Source organism: Scyliorhinus canicula, chromosome 13 (genome assembly GCF_902713615.1).
Source record: "Scyliorhinus canicula chromosome 13, sScyCan1.1, whole genome shotgun sequence".
Classification (NCBI taxonomy): Eukaryota; Metazoa; Chordata; class Chondrichthyes; order Carcharhiniformes; family Scyliorhinidae; genus Scyliorhinus; species Scyliorhinus canicula.
Window position 1 is genome coordinate 31,709,440 of NC_052158.1, and position 13,436 is coordinate 31,722,875.

Below are 13,436 nucleotides of genomic sequence, written 5' to 3' on the forward strand. Positions count from 1 at the left end.
TGTTGTAATCTGTGGGGATTGGATTTGAATTGATGGTTGCTAAAATATCCACTGTATGTTTTAAAACGGTTAACTTGAGTTGATAGAATAAATATTGTTTTGTTTTTAAAAATACTTATCCATTTCTCCTCTACCACACCTGTATAGTGGGCCACGTGTTCCCCAGACCACAATATATTAAAAGTTGTGGGTCAGGTGATCTCCATGATACACTTTGGGGGTCTCTAAACCCTGGCTCATAGCATGAGGGACAGACTAGATTTGGATAAAATGTTCCAATTGATGGAAAAATAAATCTCAAAAAGGCGCAGATATAAAGTATTTTGCAAAGAAACAAGAAAGTAATAAGGAAAAATGTCTTCATGCTGGGTTTGCTTTCATGATCTGGAATGCACAGTATGTGTGCATACTGTGTGCACAGAATGTGTGCTTCACAGTAACTTCATTGAAGCCTACTCGTGATAATAAGAGATTTCCATTTCATTTCAACAGATACAATGGAGGTAATTAGATTATTATCTACAAGTGATGTGTGTGCAGACTACGGGGGATGGTGGGGGCTAGCACAAGGTGAATTGCTCCTTCAGTGAGACAGCACAGACACAATGGGCTGAATTGACTTCCATGTGTTGACGCCGTTCTGTGATTATGGGGCCGCAACTGTCACATATACATCTGTCCATGAAATTATTGGTAAGAGTGACCACCACAATATGATTGAAAACTCTCCAGTGGCCTTGTGTGCAACTCCAAGAACTCAACCCCAACGCAGCAAAAAGAGCCCAGGTGAAGGCACTATTTTCCCACCTAACATTTTCGCCCCTTTCTTACTGATAGCAGTGCACACCATCTGCAATATACGTTGCAGGAACTCAACAAACCTTCTTTGGCAGCACCGTCCAAAACGCCAGCCTCTGTAACATTGGAGCTATGACCTGCGGGTAGTATCGCCAGAACACACCAAGACTCACAACATCCCAGCTTGGGACCGGATTGCCGTCCCTTTAATTTATAAGGAAATATGGAGTTTGCTTTCCAACAGTAAATTGTCTACACTGCACCACAGGTGCTCTAGTGGATCAAAGATTAATTAATAGCTTTCAGAATCTATTAACGATGCAATGAAAGATGTAAAACTTATATCATTTGAAGTCCGGTATTAATATGAAGAGTCATGCTAATTTGAGATTATTACTCGCTTGATGGGTTGTATTAGCTCTGAGAGGGACGCTGGCATTTTTTTAATTATACCCAATTATGTTTTTTCAATTTAGCTCAATTTAGTGTGTCCAAATCACATAACCATACCATCTTTGGTTGGTAGGGGTGAAACCCAAGCAGTCACGGGGAGAATGTGCAAACTCCATTGTGATATGGGGTTTCTCGGCGCTCTGCAACAGTGCTAACCATTGCGCCCCTGCCGCCCGGGAAGTTCAATGTCATTGTGAAATGGGCACAGCAGAGTGACCTGTCACTGAACCAGTCTGAGATCAATAGGTGGACCTGATGGTGTTTGAAAGATCAACACCATCGATGGATGTATACATCTCCTAATGATCAAAATTTTCCAGTAATTTGGGTTTTCCAATTAAACGCCAAAATTAAATTGATTCAACAGGGAGTTTGTTAACTGTCGTCTTCTGCTTGTTTTTTAAGAATACGTTGGTGTTGCAACCTCGATATCCCGGCGCAGGTGCCACATGGTGTAAATGAAAGGCTCTGTGAATGGATCACCTCCGAGTTCCATTCGGAGATGTTACCTGCCGAAGGAAGTGGCGCAGAGAATTATGGAGATATTTCACAGTATCAAAAAGATGTACAACATATTTCTTGCCGTCATTGGTGTCCCAGGTAAGTTAACGGTCAACAATGAAGTAACTCTATACGTGTGAGCGGGTCTCTGGTTATAATCTGTTATGTGCCGCTCTCGTCTTCTATGTAAAACAGACACCCGATCAGTCATAATTATTGTTGGTGAATTTAGATATTTTTGTTTATATCAGCAGTTTAATACAAACAACTCAGGTGAGAATAAAATTATTTTCTTGACTTTCTGAAATAATAATATGGGCAGCACGGTAGCACAAGGGGACAGCACTGTGGCTTCACTGCGTCAGGGTCCCAGGTTCGATTCCCCGCTGGGTCACTGTCTGCATGGAGTCTGCACGTTCTCCCCGTCTCTGCGTGGGTTTCCTCCGGGTGCTCTTTACCTCCCACAGTCCAAAGACGTGCAGCTTAGGTGGATTGGCCATGATAAATTCCCATTAGTGACCAACGAAAAAGGTTAGGATGGGTTATTGGGCAACGGGTATAGAGTGGAAGTGAGGGCTTAAGTGGGTCCGTGCAGACATGATAGCCGAATGGCCTCCTTCTGCACTCTATAGTCCATGTTATATGTATAAAAAACCTCTGGATGTGAAATGGATAGACATTGGTCTGTTTCCATGTGGAATGCATTAACAATAATATATGTAACTTATTTATTGGCAGGTAAACTATAAGAAAACACTTACAGTACTCCAGTCGTCTGTATACCTCACTCCTACGCTGAGTGTAGTTCCTGGAACATTTAAGTTGTTTTCGGGCTGATTAGTGGCCGATATGGTCCTGCGTTTTGGTATCTCATGAGTGGTCACTTTTGTCACCTGTCTATTTCAGGGGCAGAATATTGCATTGTGGTTATTCAATTATTCCCTTCTGCAACTGATAATGGTTGACAGAGAAGAAATTATCTATAATTCAGAGCCATAACACACAGATACTGCACCGAAATGTTCCCTCACTTCAGTGAGATGTTTATGATTCAGTTGTGCAGGGCTTTCCTGAGAGCACATCTGGAGGATTGTGGAGAGTATTGGTCTCCTTATTTAATGAACAATGTAAATGCGTCAGCAACATTTCCGACATTGCTTACCAGGCTAATGTAAGGAATGGGTGGGTTGTCTTAGACAGGTTAGGTTTGTATCCACTGGAGTTTAGAAGAGAAAACGGCGACTTCATCAAAACATTTAAGATCCTGAGGGGCATTGATAGTATCGATGCAATGAGGATGGTTCCTCTTGGCAGACTGTTGAAATAATCCTGTTTATAAGTCGAGTAAGAGGCGACTTGATCGAATCCCTTAATGTCCTGAGGGGGAGGGCAGCACGGTGTCGCCCGTTAGCACTGCTGCCTCATGGCAGCGAGGTCCCAGATTCGATCGCAGCACTGGGTCAGTGTTCGCGGAGTTTGTACATCCCCCCTGTGTCTGCATGTGTTTCTCCCTCATAACCCAAAGATGTGGAGGCTAAGTGGATTAGCCACGCCAACTTGCCCCTTAGTTGGAAAAAATGAATTTGATACTTTGAAAAATATTCTTTAAAGATCCTGAGGGAGGTTGACAGTATTCATGTGGCGAGGATGTGTCCTCCTACCCAAGAATATAAAACTCGGTGTCACCGATTAAAAATAAGGATTCGTTTATTTATGGCAGGTGAGGAGCTTTCTTTCCAACTCAGACAGTCGTGTCTCTCAGGAAAACTCTTCTTCAAAAGACAATGGAAACGCACTTTGCATATTTCTAAGAAAGTGCTACGATGATACTTCATTTACAGGACGCTGAAAGGTTATTGGGAATAGAGGGAAATGTGGGTTTGAAGTTACAAACAGATGAGCAATGGTCTTAGTGAATGTCCAGACAGGCTCGTGAAGCGGAGTGTCTACTTCTACTCATAATTCGTATGCATTTATGTGTCTACCTTTGAGGAGAGACAAATATAATTGAAGGACATTGCCAAGTGTTTGTATGAAATAGAAATCAGTCCGATCCAGTGAATAATAACATTGTGAGACAGTTTGTAATTAATTCAGCACCGCATTAAGTCAACAAATAAACCACCTCGACGTCTACAATGCTGTAACATAACTGATGACTGTTATGACTCCTCTACTTAAATCGAATGGAAATGATTTGACAGAAATAAGCCACTTTCTCCAATTGGTTTCTGTCAGTGTTTGTGCTCCACATGAGGCCAAATCCACCCCTCATCTCCTCACCCGGGCAGATTTATGTTCCACCTCTTTCAACCTCTTGTCCTTACAGTTTCTCTCTCTCCTGAAGTGAATCGATGCAAGTCTCCTTGTCTCCTGCAACATATAGTGTGTTCCGCATTCTAACAATTATCTCATTCAAAATGTTTCTCCTGAGTAATTTTGCGTATGTATGAATGATAATCTGCTTTTTAATGTCTGTAATTTCACAACCTCACTAACTGAAAAAACGTTGATAGTAGCAAACCAATGCAGCATCTTTCAGCCCCGTTGAGGTCTCCCCTCTGCCTTCCTTTCCGAAAGATATTAGCCCCAAACTGTCCCTTCGTTCCAGAAAAGGAGGTTTTGATATCATCCTTGTAGAAACCTTCTTTCATCAATATCTGTTCTTGTGATATGGCCGCCAGAACTACAAATGTTACATTAAACCGGTTCTCCATGAATTTAATATGAGCTGCATCAACTGAAATTCGATTCTAATCCTCGAGAAAGGAAGTCCAATGCTTCATTTGTATTAAGTTATATTGTTAATTTTCATTTACCCTCCCGAAATTTATGGAAGCCCACGTTGCGAGCAGCATTTATTGTTACCAAATTGGAAGTTGTGCTAGTATTTCACTGCTTCACCTCCAAGCAACTTTGCGCTGATAGAAGATGCAGGCAGACAGGTAGGGTTTGCATTAGGGGTGCTTGTATAGGAAGCTGCAGGGGGAAAGCATTGGAAGCAATGTAAGAATAGATCATTATGTTCAAGGCACAATGCTTTGAAGGCAGTAACCTTTCAAAACTATGTAAGCCACAAACTGTAGCATTGCTCAAGTCCTGTGAATTGTGACATATTACGTCTGTGAAACACATTCGATCCAAAACTGCGAACATCATCAAAACATGTTCACATCCCCCTATCCAACGTCAGTTAAAACCAAAGTGGGTAGGTTAACGTTGGGATTGGTTGTTGTCACCATTTTAAAGAATTTAACCTCGAACTGGACGTCAATCCACCACGCAGGAAGAATCGTTGTTCTGCAATTTCCCACCCTTTTCAATTTTATCTCTTGCAGCTGATATATTGGCAATTATTATCCTATCCCGGGGAAAGTGCGGTCTTTCCACCTGCACCACTCGTTACCTGGTAGCGATGGCAACAGCGGATCTGCTTGTCATTTTCTTTGATCCCGTATTGTATCAGACTGTTCCTTATTTATTTCCACAATCTTTCCTGGACATCACTCCTGTGTGTAGAATTAACTTTGTTATTATTTATGCAGCAACAGAATGTTCTGTCTGGTTCACCGTTATTTTCTCTTTTGATCGATTTGTGTCTATTTGCTGTCATAATCTGAAAACAAAGTATTGCACCAAGGAAACTGCGGCGCTCGCCCTATCAACCATTTGCATTCTGTTCTGCTTAAAAGCCATTCCCAGGTACTTTAAATTTGAACCAGGAGAAATAGTTAGCACAGTTCCCTGGTTCTGTACTGAAAAGCCTGCTTATTACACCGATCCTGGATGGCTGGCATTCAAGTGGTTTGATATTGTATTAACCCCAGTGCTCCCGTATATATTAATTGTGATGCTCAACGCTCTGACAGTCAGATACGTTGTCGTTGCCAGTCGAGGGCGCAAGGGGCTGCGGCAACTGAAACACAGAGAGAATCGCAATGACCCAGAGATGGAAAGTAGAAGGAGGTCCATGATTTTACTCTTCACCATATCTGGCAGCTTCATCCTCCTGTGGTTTTTATATGTTGTAAATTTCTTGTACTCTAACATTACAGGAAGTAATCCCGAATATTACACTGGTTCTTTATATATCTTTTCCGAAGTTGGAGTTATGCTGTTGGTATTAAATTGCTGTACAAATGCATTTATTTATGGGGTGACTCAGTCCAAGTTTAGGGAGCAGTTGAAGATCCTTGTCAAATATCCAGTTATATCAATTATGCAATTAATTAATAAGCCAATCAACTGGGAGCAGACCAAAGGAGGTTCCTAGTGCCTGCAGTTCATGGATATAATATGTTTTCCCCTAAACGTCTATCAACTAAATGACATCATGACTCTCTGTGTGTCTTGGATTACTCCAAGGGTTCTTAGTTTTTCAGACACAATGTAATAAAGAGAACAATGACACACGTTTGTCTCCTCTACTTCTTTCGCAGAGTATACGACAAATAAGAATAGAATATATAAAGAATATAAAACAAGAATATGACACAAGTATCTAATGCCCAACTGCTCATTGGGGACCCCGGAGTCAACTGCGGCTATGGGATTCGGCTCCTGGCAACTGTCGTGACTCATGTCCAATGTGAAGTCCAACGAATGAGCAAAGTGGTATTATATTGATATAATGAAGTAAATAAGTCCAATAGATCAGCTAAGCAGTTGGGAAAGTCAGCCAGGTATATGAGAACGTCTGAGTCTGGACATCTGGAGCCTTATGTTCACATAAAAATGGTGGGTTTGGATGGCTGTCAACTATCCTCACAGCGAGTAGAATTAACCCATCCCTTACATCCCAACCCCAGGATACGTGAGATGATTCACAGTTGTCTTTGATGGTCCCTTTGTTTAAGAACAATCTCCAACATAGCAATGGGTGCTTCTCAAAACAGGGTTACAAGCATTTAGAGCTGGCAAAAATAAAAGTTCGTGGTAAAGAGCTAATAGTAAGGGCCTCTTGAGATCCTTTTACAGACACATTTTGCTGTTAAAAATACAAGATATATATAGCATTCATAGATTTTATATGAACTAAGCTAAAATAAATGTCATTTCAACTTGTGTGTAACGTACAATACAGTTTCAGTTTTCACACGGCGAGGGCTCACTCTTCCACCTTTTACCTTACCATTATTTCCAGTCATTTGCTTTCTCCAGCCCTTGAGTGGGGTGATCTGTGCAGGAGAAAATTCACTTCTTTGTTTTTGATTTCGATTCCAGTTTATTCTATAAACTATGGTAACTTGAATGTGATCTCTGAATAATTGGATTGATACCCCTTTCGCTCTGACACCTCCCCATTTGCAAATCATCTCACTCAAATATAATTCAAAATAATGCCATGCATGGACTTAAAATATTCTCCAGCTCGCCAAACTGTCTCCATCCAAGTTTACTTGCTGCCAGGCCCTTACTTGTTCTGATTCAAATAATTTAACTTGTCGCTTCAATTGTGCTCATTTTTTCATAGAATTTACAGTGCAGAAGGAGGCCACTCGGCCCATCGAGTCATTTCGATAGATATCAGTGTGTTTGATTCTAGCCCAATTATTTTTTCAGTTTTTCTCTGGAATATGTGTCCGTGCCTTGATCACTTCATTATTTTGTTTCACTCTGTTGACCCGCATTAACCATTTCTGGTCATGCTATTTGTCAACTGGTGTGCATGCATGGAGCCTGCTCTTCAATGCTTAATAGCAAGCCTGCCTATTAGTCACTTCCACATTATTCATCTGCACACTCACGCAGTGCCACTAATGTCATATCACACATTCATGAACATTTTATGATCTGATCAAAAGATTTCAAAGTTGTTGCTTATCTCGCCACATATGGTCGCGATGCCTTGGGTTGTGGCCAGAGTTTCAGACTTTGTTCTCTTAAATAATAGCATAGACAAGGACACAAGCATTACCAAGAGAGTGCTTATCAATTTGCTAGCCTCCTATAGATTTCATATCAATGCCAGATTAAAATACTCAATTGAATTCCACCCAATATTCCAATTTCCATTCCTGTTTGCATTTCCTGTCTCAATTGTCTACCCTCAATTATATAATCCTAACCCAACCATGACCTGGAAAAATCTGGGTGTCCAATAAAATATCTTCATGTTGAAAACAGAAATAAAATATTCCCATTTGGTTCCAGGCAGTAACTTTCTGATAGCTTAAACTTTGTCTTAAATTACATCTTTTGTAACATAACTTGCTAAATTACATTATCTGTCTACATCCCAGAATTGTCCCAAATTCAGACAACATGTCGTTGGCTTTCAAATTTTTAATCAATGTGCAGTTCATTTCTTCTTCAAAAGACGCATTGTCCACATGTACATTGACACCACCTAAACAGTGTATGCGTTTGTTTTTATTGTATTCTTAAAATCCTTTTAGATGTCAGTTTTTTTATTCTCCCCTCATAATAGCTGTTCTCGTTACCCATCAAATAGATTCCACTTTTAATTTCGTCCCACTTTGTTGACCTATCCCCATCCAGTCGTTGGCTCTTCATTCACTCCGATGTATCCCATCGACAACAGGGCCAACAAGGCCTCCTCTAATCGCTCATCTCCTACCCTACACACTTCCTCAACTTCAATCTGCACATAAGTATTCTTTTTATCAATGTTCATATTTCCCACTTGGTTGTTCCTCTCATCCATAAATTCTGTAACGCACCCATTTAAGTAATAGATATGCCACATTGGCCCTTGAAGCATCTGAGATCATTTTCAATCTTCCCATGATCAGAACTTGCACTAAGGGGTGTTCTGTGTGGATTCCCTATGACCAACAGCAACTGCTGATTTCCTGTTGGAGTAACAGACTACAGCTAGTTATAATCATCATATTGTTGGGTCGCTACAGAAATGTAGTAATTGACATTATTATGGCAAGGTATGTGGCAGATGGCAAGTAAAATCTGGCCAACCCAATGCCGGCTCTGTTGCTCGGACTTGTCTAAGCCTGGTGAATGCTGCCTTGCGCTTTTCCATCTACTTTGTCTTTTAAACTTCTCACTGAATGTCCGCTCCCCTTTCACTAGATTTTGAATTGGGCCAACTATTGCAGCACTATTGAAACTCTATAAATAAATTCTCAAATTCTTGAAGCTACTGCAAATCGTGTTCCACTTGCAGTTCTCACCAAAGTAAAACACAAACGATTCATTCTGCTTGGGGCAAAATGTGATAATTAATCGGAGTATGTCTGACAATTCAAACTTTAAATTTGTACTTCCCAAATCCAGTAAAAAATAAATACAGCTTCAGCTGTTGACATGCAAGAGATAATTCTCTGCTCGTTTGGAAAAAGTGGATAGCAAATGTTTTTAACTGGACATCATTACGTCGCCACTTCTCTTTGTTTTGACCGAAGAGAAAACATGATAAGGGTATCCATTTTCTTTAATAAGTGTTACTTTACACTCCGATCTCAGAATATTTTGGTCGATCTTTCATGTGTCAGTGTCACGAATATTTTTTTTTTCAACCTGACAAGTTTTGATTCAAGATTATTTCTCTTGTCAGGATCTGTTTGCATAGAAGTTTCAATTCCCAGACCCTTTTAATATCGTTCAAGGGTTTCCACCTATTCTTACTCCTAACTAGTATTTCTAACCCCCGGGCCTGCCGGTCGCAGATCACGTCTTAAAATAAGCTCGGGAGTTATGGTCACAGATCTGCAGGACTATCACCTCGCTCCTGCCAATCGGCTCTTTCCTGAGCTGTCTACACAGCTTCTGCTAACATTATCTTTTGTTGTTCTACCTACAAGGTCAGTGCTGTACTCCCTGCATTAACAAATTAGCTATTGAGGCAAAACCCGAGTCTGCCGTCTTCCATCCTGGGACACAGTATGTCTTAGTTTTCGGCTCCATAGGAGTCTAACTCTTTCTCTTAAACATTGCTACCGAATCCTGCCAAATATGTCTTGGATTACTCCAAAGGTTCTTTGTGATTCGGAGAAAATGCAATAAAGAGAAAGACAGAAGTTTGTCTACTCTACTTTATTAGCAAAGAATAATACAAAAATAATAAAATATAAAAAGAATATTAAACAAGAATGTAACAAAAAATAATTAATCCATCGCTTACACTGTGGATGTTTTAAAATCTCCACTGCTGATAGGGGATTTCATTGTGTTTACAACAATATTCCGTTTTTGTTTGGTGCTCTCATACTTTATGCCAGGACCCGATCACGACGCTGCGACAATCTTTATGTTGGCTGAGGTGGTCAATTAAATTGCAAATTGAAAGTCATATGCTCTGCAATATCAGTGATAAAATGGTCATTAAGAGCGCGATCAAACAACATTTACTTTGCAATAATCTTCTCACGGACAAGCAATTTGTTTTCCGTCAAGTCCACTCAGGTCCTCACCTCATTACAGCCTTGGTTCAAACATGGACAAAATTGCTGAACTCCAGACGAGGGATGAGAGTGACTGCCTTTCACAGCAAAGCCGAATTTCACCGAGTATGGCAACAAGGAAAACTGGAGTCAATGAAAATCATGGGGAAAACTTCCCAATGTTTGGAGATGTACCTCGCACAATGGAAGATTGATATAGATCTTGGAGGTCAGTCATTTCAATCCCAGGACATCACTGCATGAATTACGCAGGTTTGAGCCCGAGGCACAGTCTGCTCAGCTGCCTTCCAAAATAAGATGATATGTGAGGATATCCCCCGATGAGTGCACAATGCTCAGCACTATTCGTGACTCCTGAGACACAAATGAAGTCCCTTATTTCCAAATACAGTAAGACCTTGGCTGAAATGTTGCAAGTACCATTTTTGCCAAATGAGTGCCAGGCACTGACCCTCTCCAATGAAAGTGAATCAAATCATTGCTCCTGGACATTCAATGGCATTACCATCATTCAATTGTGATGGCCAGGGCTTAGAAAATCCAAAGTGTATTATGAAGTTCACCAGACATATGAATTTTCTGTTGAATTTGGCTAGGGTGAGAAAAAGCCTTCACTTCATGTGTGATTCATCAAACTTCGTCGTTGCTTTTAGCAAAAAGGTTTTTACGAAGAATGTAGTCAACATATGTATAAAACATAGCCAATAATTTGTTGTCGATTACAAATATACAGAAAAGACAACAGCTGCAATAATCTATTTATATAACTCTTAATGAATGCTGCTTAGCTGTTCCAATTGAATAACTAAATCCAATAAACCAAGACCCCGCGCAAGGGCGTGGCTCAGCACATTGTCATCTCATTTCAATGGGACTGGCCCTTTCCCTGAGATAAGAAGGGAAATATGAAAATAGTGCAACTACTGCCTCACACTACCGCAGGTCCTACCATTGTTTACTGCCATAATCAATGCTAACCTAACCCCTCCCCTTCTGCTGACGATTAATTCTCTGCGAGGAAGTTGACAAATGGTTGCCAACTCCGGGCAAAGCCTAACAGAGACACCCTCATGGTGAACTTTATTTCATCCAGGTAGAGGAAGCCAGCATGTCAAAAAGCCAGGGGCTGAATTCTCCGGACAACCGCCCCCCCTTCATTGCAGGGTCGGGGAATCGCCCGGGGCCTTCGTAAATCCCACCCCCGCCGTGGCCAGAATTTGCCGCCATCCAGGAATCGGCAGGGGCGGGAATCGTGTCCCTCCAGTCGACGTGACCCCACGGCGGGTGTCCGGCCCGCGATGGGCCAAAGTCCCGCCGCTGTCAGGCCTCTCCCGCTGACATGTTTTAAATGACCTCTGTGCCTGCGGGAGCAGGGGGCGCAAGCAGGCCTTGGGGTCCTGGTGGGAGGTACAGGGCCATCGGACCCCGGGGGATGCCCCCATGGTGGACTGGCCCGCGATCGGTGCCCAGCGATTGGAGGGCGGGCCTATGCCGTGGGGGCACTCTTTTTCTTCCGCCGCCACCACAGCCTCCACCATGGTGGAGATCGAAGAGACCCCCTCAATCATGCATGCGCCAGTGGTGACAACAGCGACCGCTGATGCTCCGCCATATGCACGGACTCACGCCGACCGGTGAAGGCATGTCCGCCGGCCCCGACGCAGGTCAATGTGGCGCCAAAGGCTATTGCCGCCAGTCGGCGGAGCGGATGCCTCTCCGGCATGGGCCTAGCCACTAATGGTGTGGAGCATTCTGCACCTTTGGGGAGTCCCGATGGCGAAAGGTTGGTTCCATTCTACTGTGCCGGGACCCCCGCCCGCCGGGTGGGGGGACTACCGCCCAGGTCTCCAAATTTGGGCGCTTCGAGTCCCTCCAGGCTATTAATTTGCCCTTCCGGGCTACCAGGGAAGCAAAGCAAAGAATATCTGTTTCTCTCTCCTCCTGGATTATCGGATCCTGCATCACTCCAAAAATCGCTTTGGAGAAACAAGCTGATTGTCCCACCTTCTCAAAGCAGTCCTTCATCCGTAGAATATGATAAGATTATGTTTTTGGAACTGTATTAACCTTTACCTAGTCCAACCATTGGGCACTGTCCGGTTTCGGTACCATTGTGACGGGTGAGCTCCACTCTCTGCAACCCACTTCAATTATGCCATTTTCAAGCATACTTTCAATTTCCTTTTGAAATGCTGCCAATTGTAAAGGGTTAAGTCGATATGGATGTTGATTAATTGGAACAGCATTTCCCACATCTACATCATGTATTACAATATTAGTACTTCCCAACTTTTTTCCTCAAACTTGCCCATGTGACATCAATAACTCAGATCAGTTTGTTTTTTCTCTCGAAGGTAACTCAATGATTTATCCCAATTTTTAAGAATATCCTAGTTATCCAATTAAATTTGAGGAATGTCAATTTGAGAGTCATCTGGATTTGGTTCTTCACTTTGAGTCGTAATCATTAAAACCTACTCCTTTTGCCCTTGTTCCCTTTCAAAATACCTTCTAAGCATATACAAATGACACACTCAGTGAGTTTCCCTTTCTATTTGGCGTTGTTAACAAATAATTCACCTCACTCAATTTCCTTTCAATCTGATAAAGTCAACAAAACTTTGCTTTCAAAGTTCACCTACCACTGGTAACAATACTAAAACTTTATTTCCACTGGCAACGACAAACGTTTGCTTTCTTGTCCGTTTCCTGTTTCATTGCATGCTGTGCAACATTTAAATGTTGTCTTCCCAAATCACCTGCTCTATTTAACCGTTCCCTAAAATGTGATGCATAATGCAGTAATGTACTTTCAGAATGCTCCTTCACCAATTTCTGCTCAATTAAATTTTTAAAAATATTTTATTCTGCTTTTTCACATTTTCTCCCAAATTTACACCCACCAACAATACACAGTAAGCAGTAACGAATAGTATGTCAATCCTCAGATCAACAACAACAACCCCATCCTCCCACCAACCTCCAAACAACTGCCCACATGTTCACATAAACAAATATCAAAAACGAATATGGAATCACCCACAGTTACCATTAACACATAGAGTCCCACTCCACAACCCTTCAAACCGTCCCTACTAATGTTCAATGTTATCCAATTCTTGAAAGTGCACAATGAATAACATCCATGAATTGTAGAACCCCACCTATCCTTCCCCTCAGTCCAAACTAAACATTTTCAAGAGTCAAGAATTCCAACAGGTCCCGCCGCCACACCGTGGCACAGGGTGGAGAGGTTGCTTTCCATCCCAACAGGATCTGTTCTGCATTCAGGCAATCAACGAG

At 41.9% G+C, this 13,436-nt stretch overlaps 1 protein-coding gene across 1 annotated transcript; it reads left to right on the forward strand.

Annotated features, from left to right (window-relative positions):
• The first annotated feature begins 5,167 nt into the window (after window positions 1-5,167).
• Window positions 5,168-6,025, forward strand: LOC119975539 (probable G-protein coupled receptor 139). Its single transcript, XM_038815330.1, has one exon. It carries the CDS (start codon window positions 5,168-5,170, stop codon window positions 6,023-6,025), a length of 858 nt encoding a protein of 285 aa, XP_038671258.1.
• The last annotated feature ends 7,411 nt before the right edge of the window (window positions 6,026-13,436 follow it).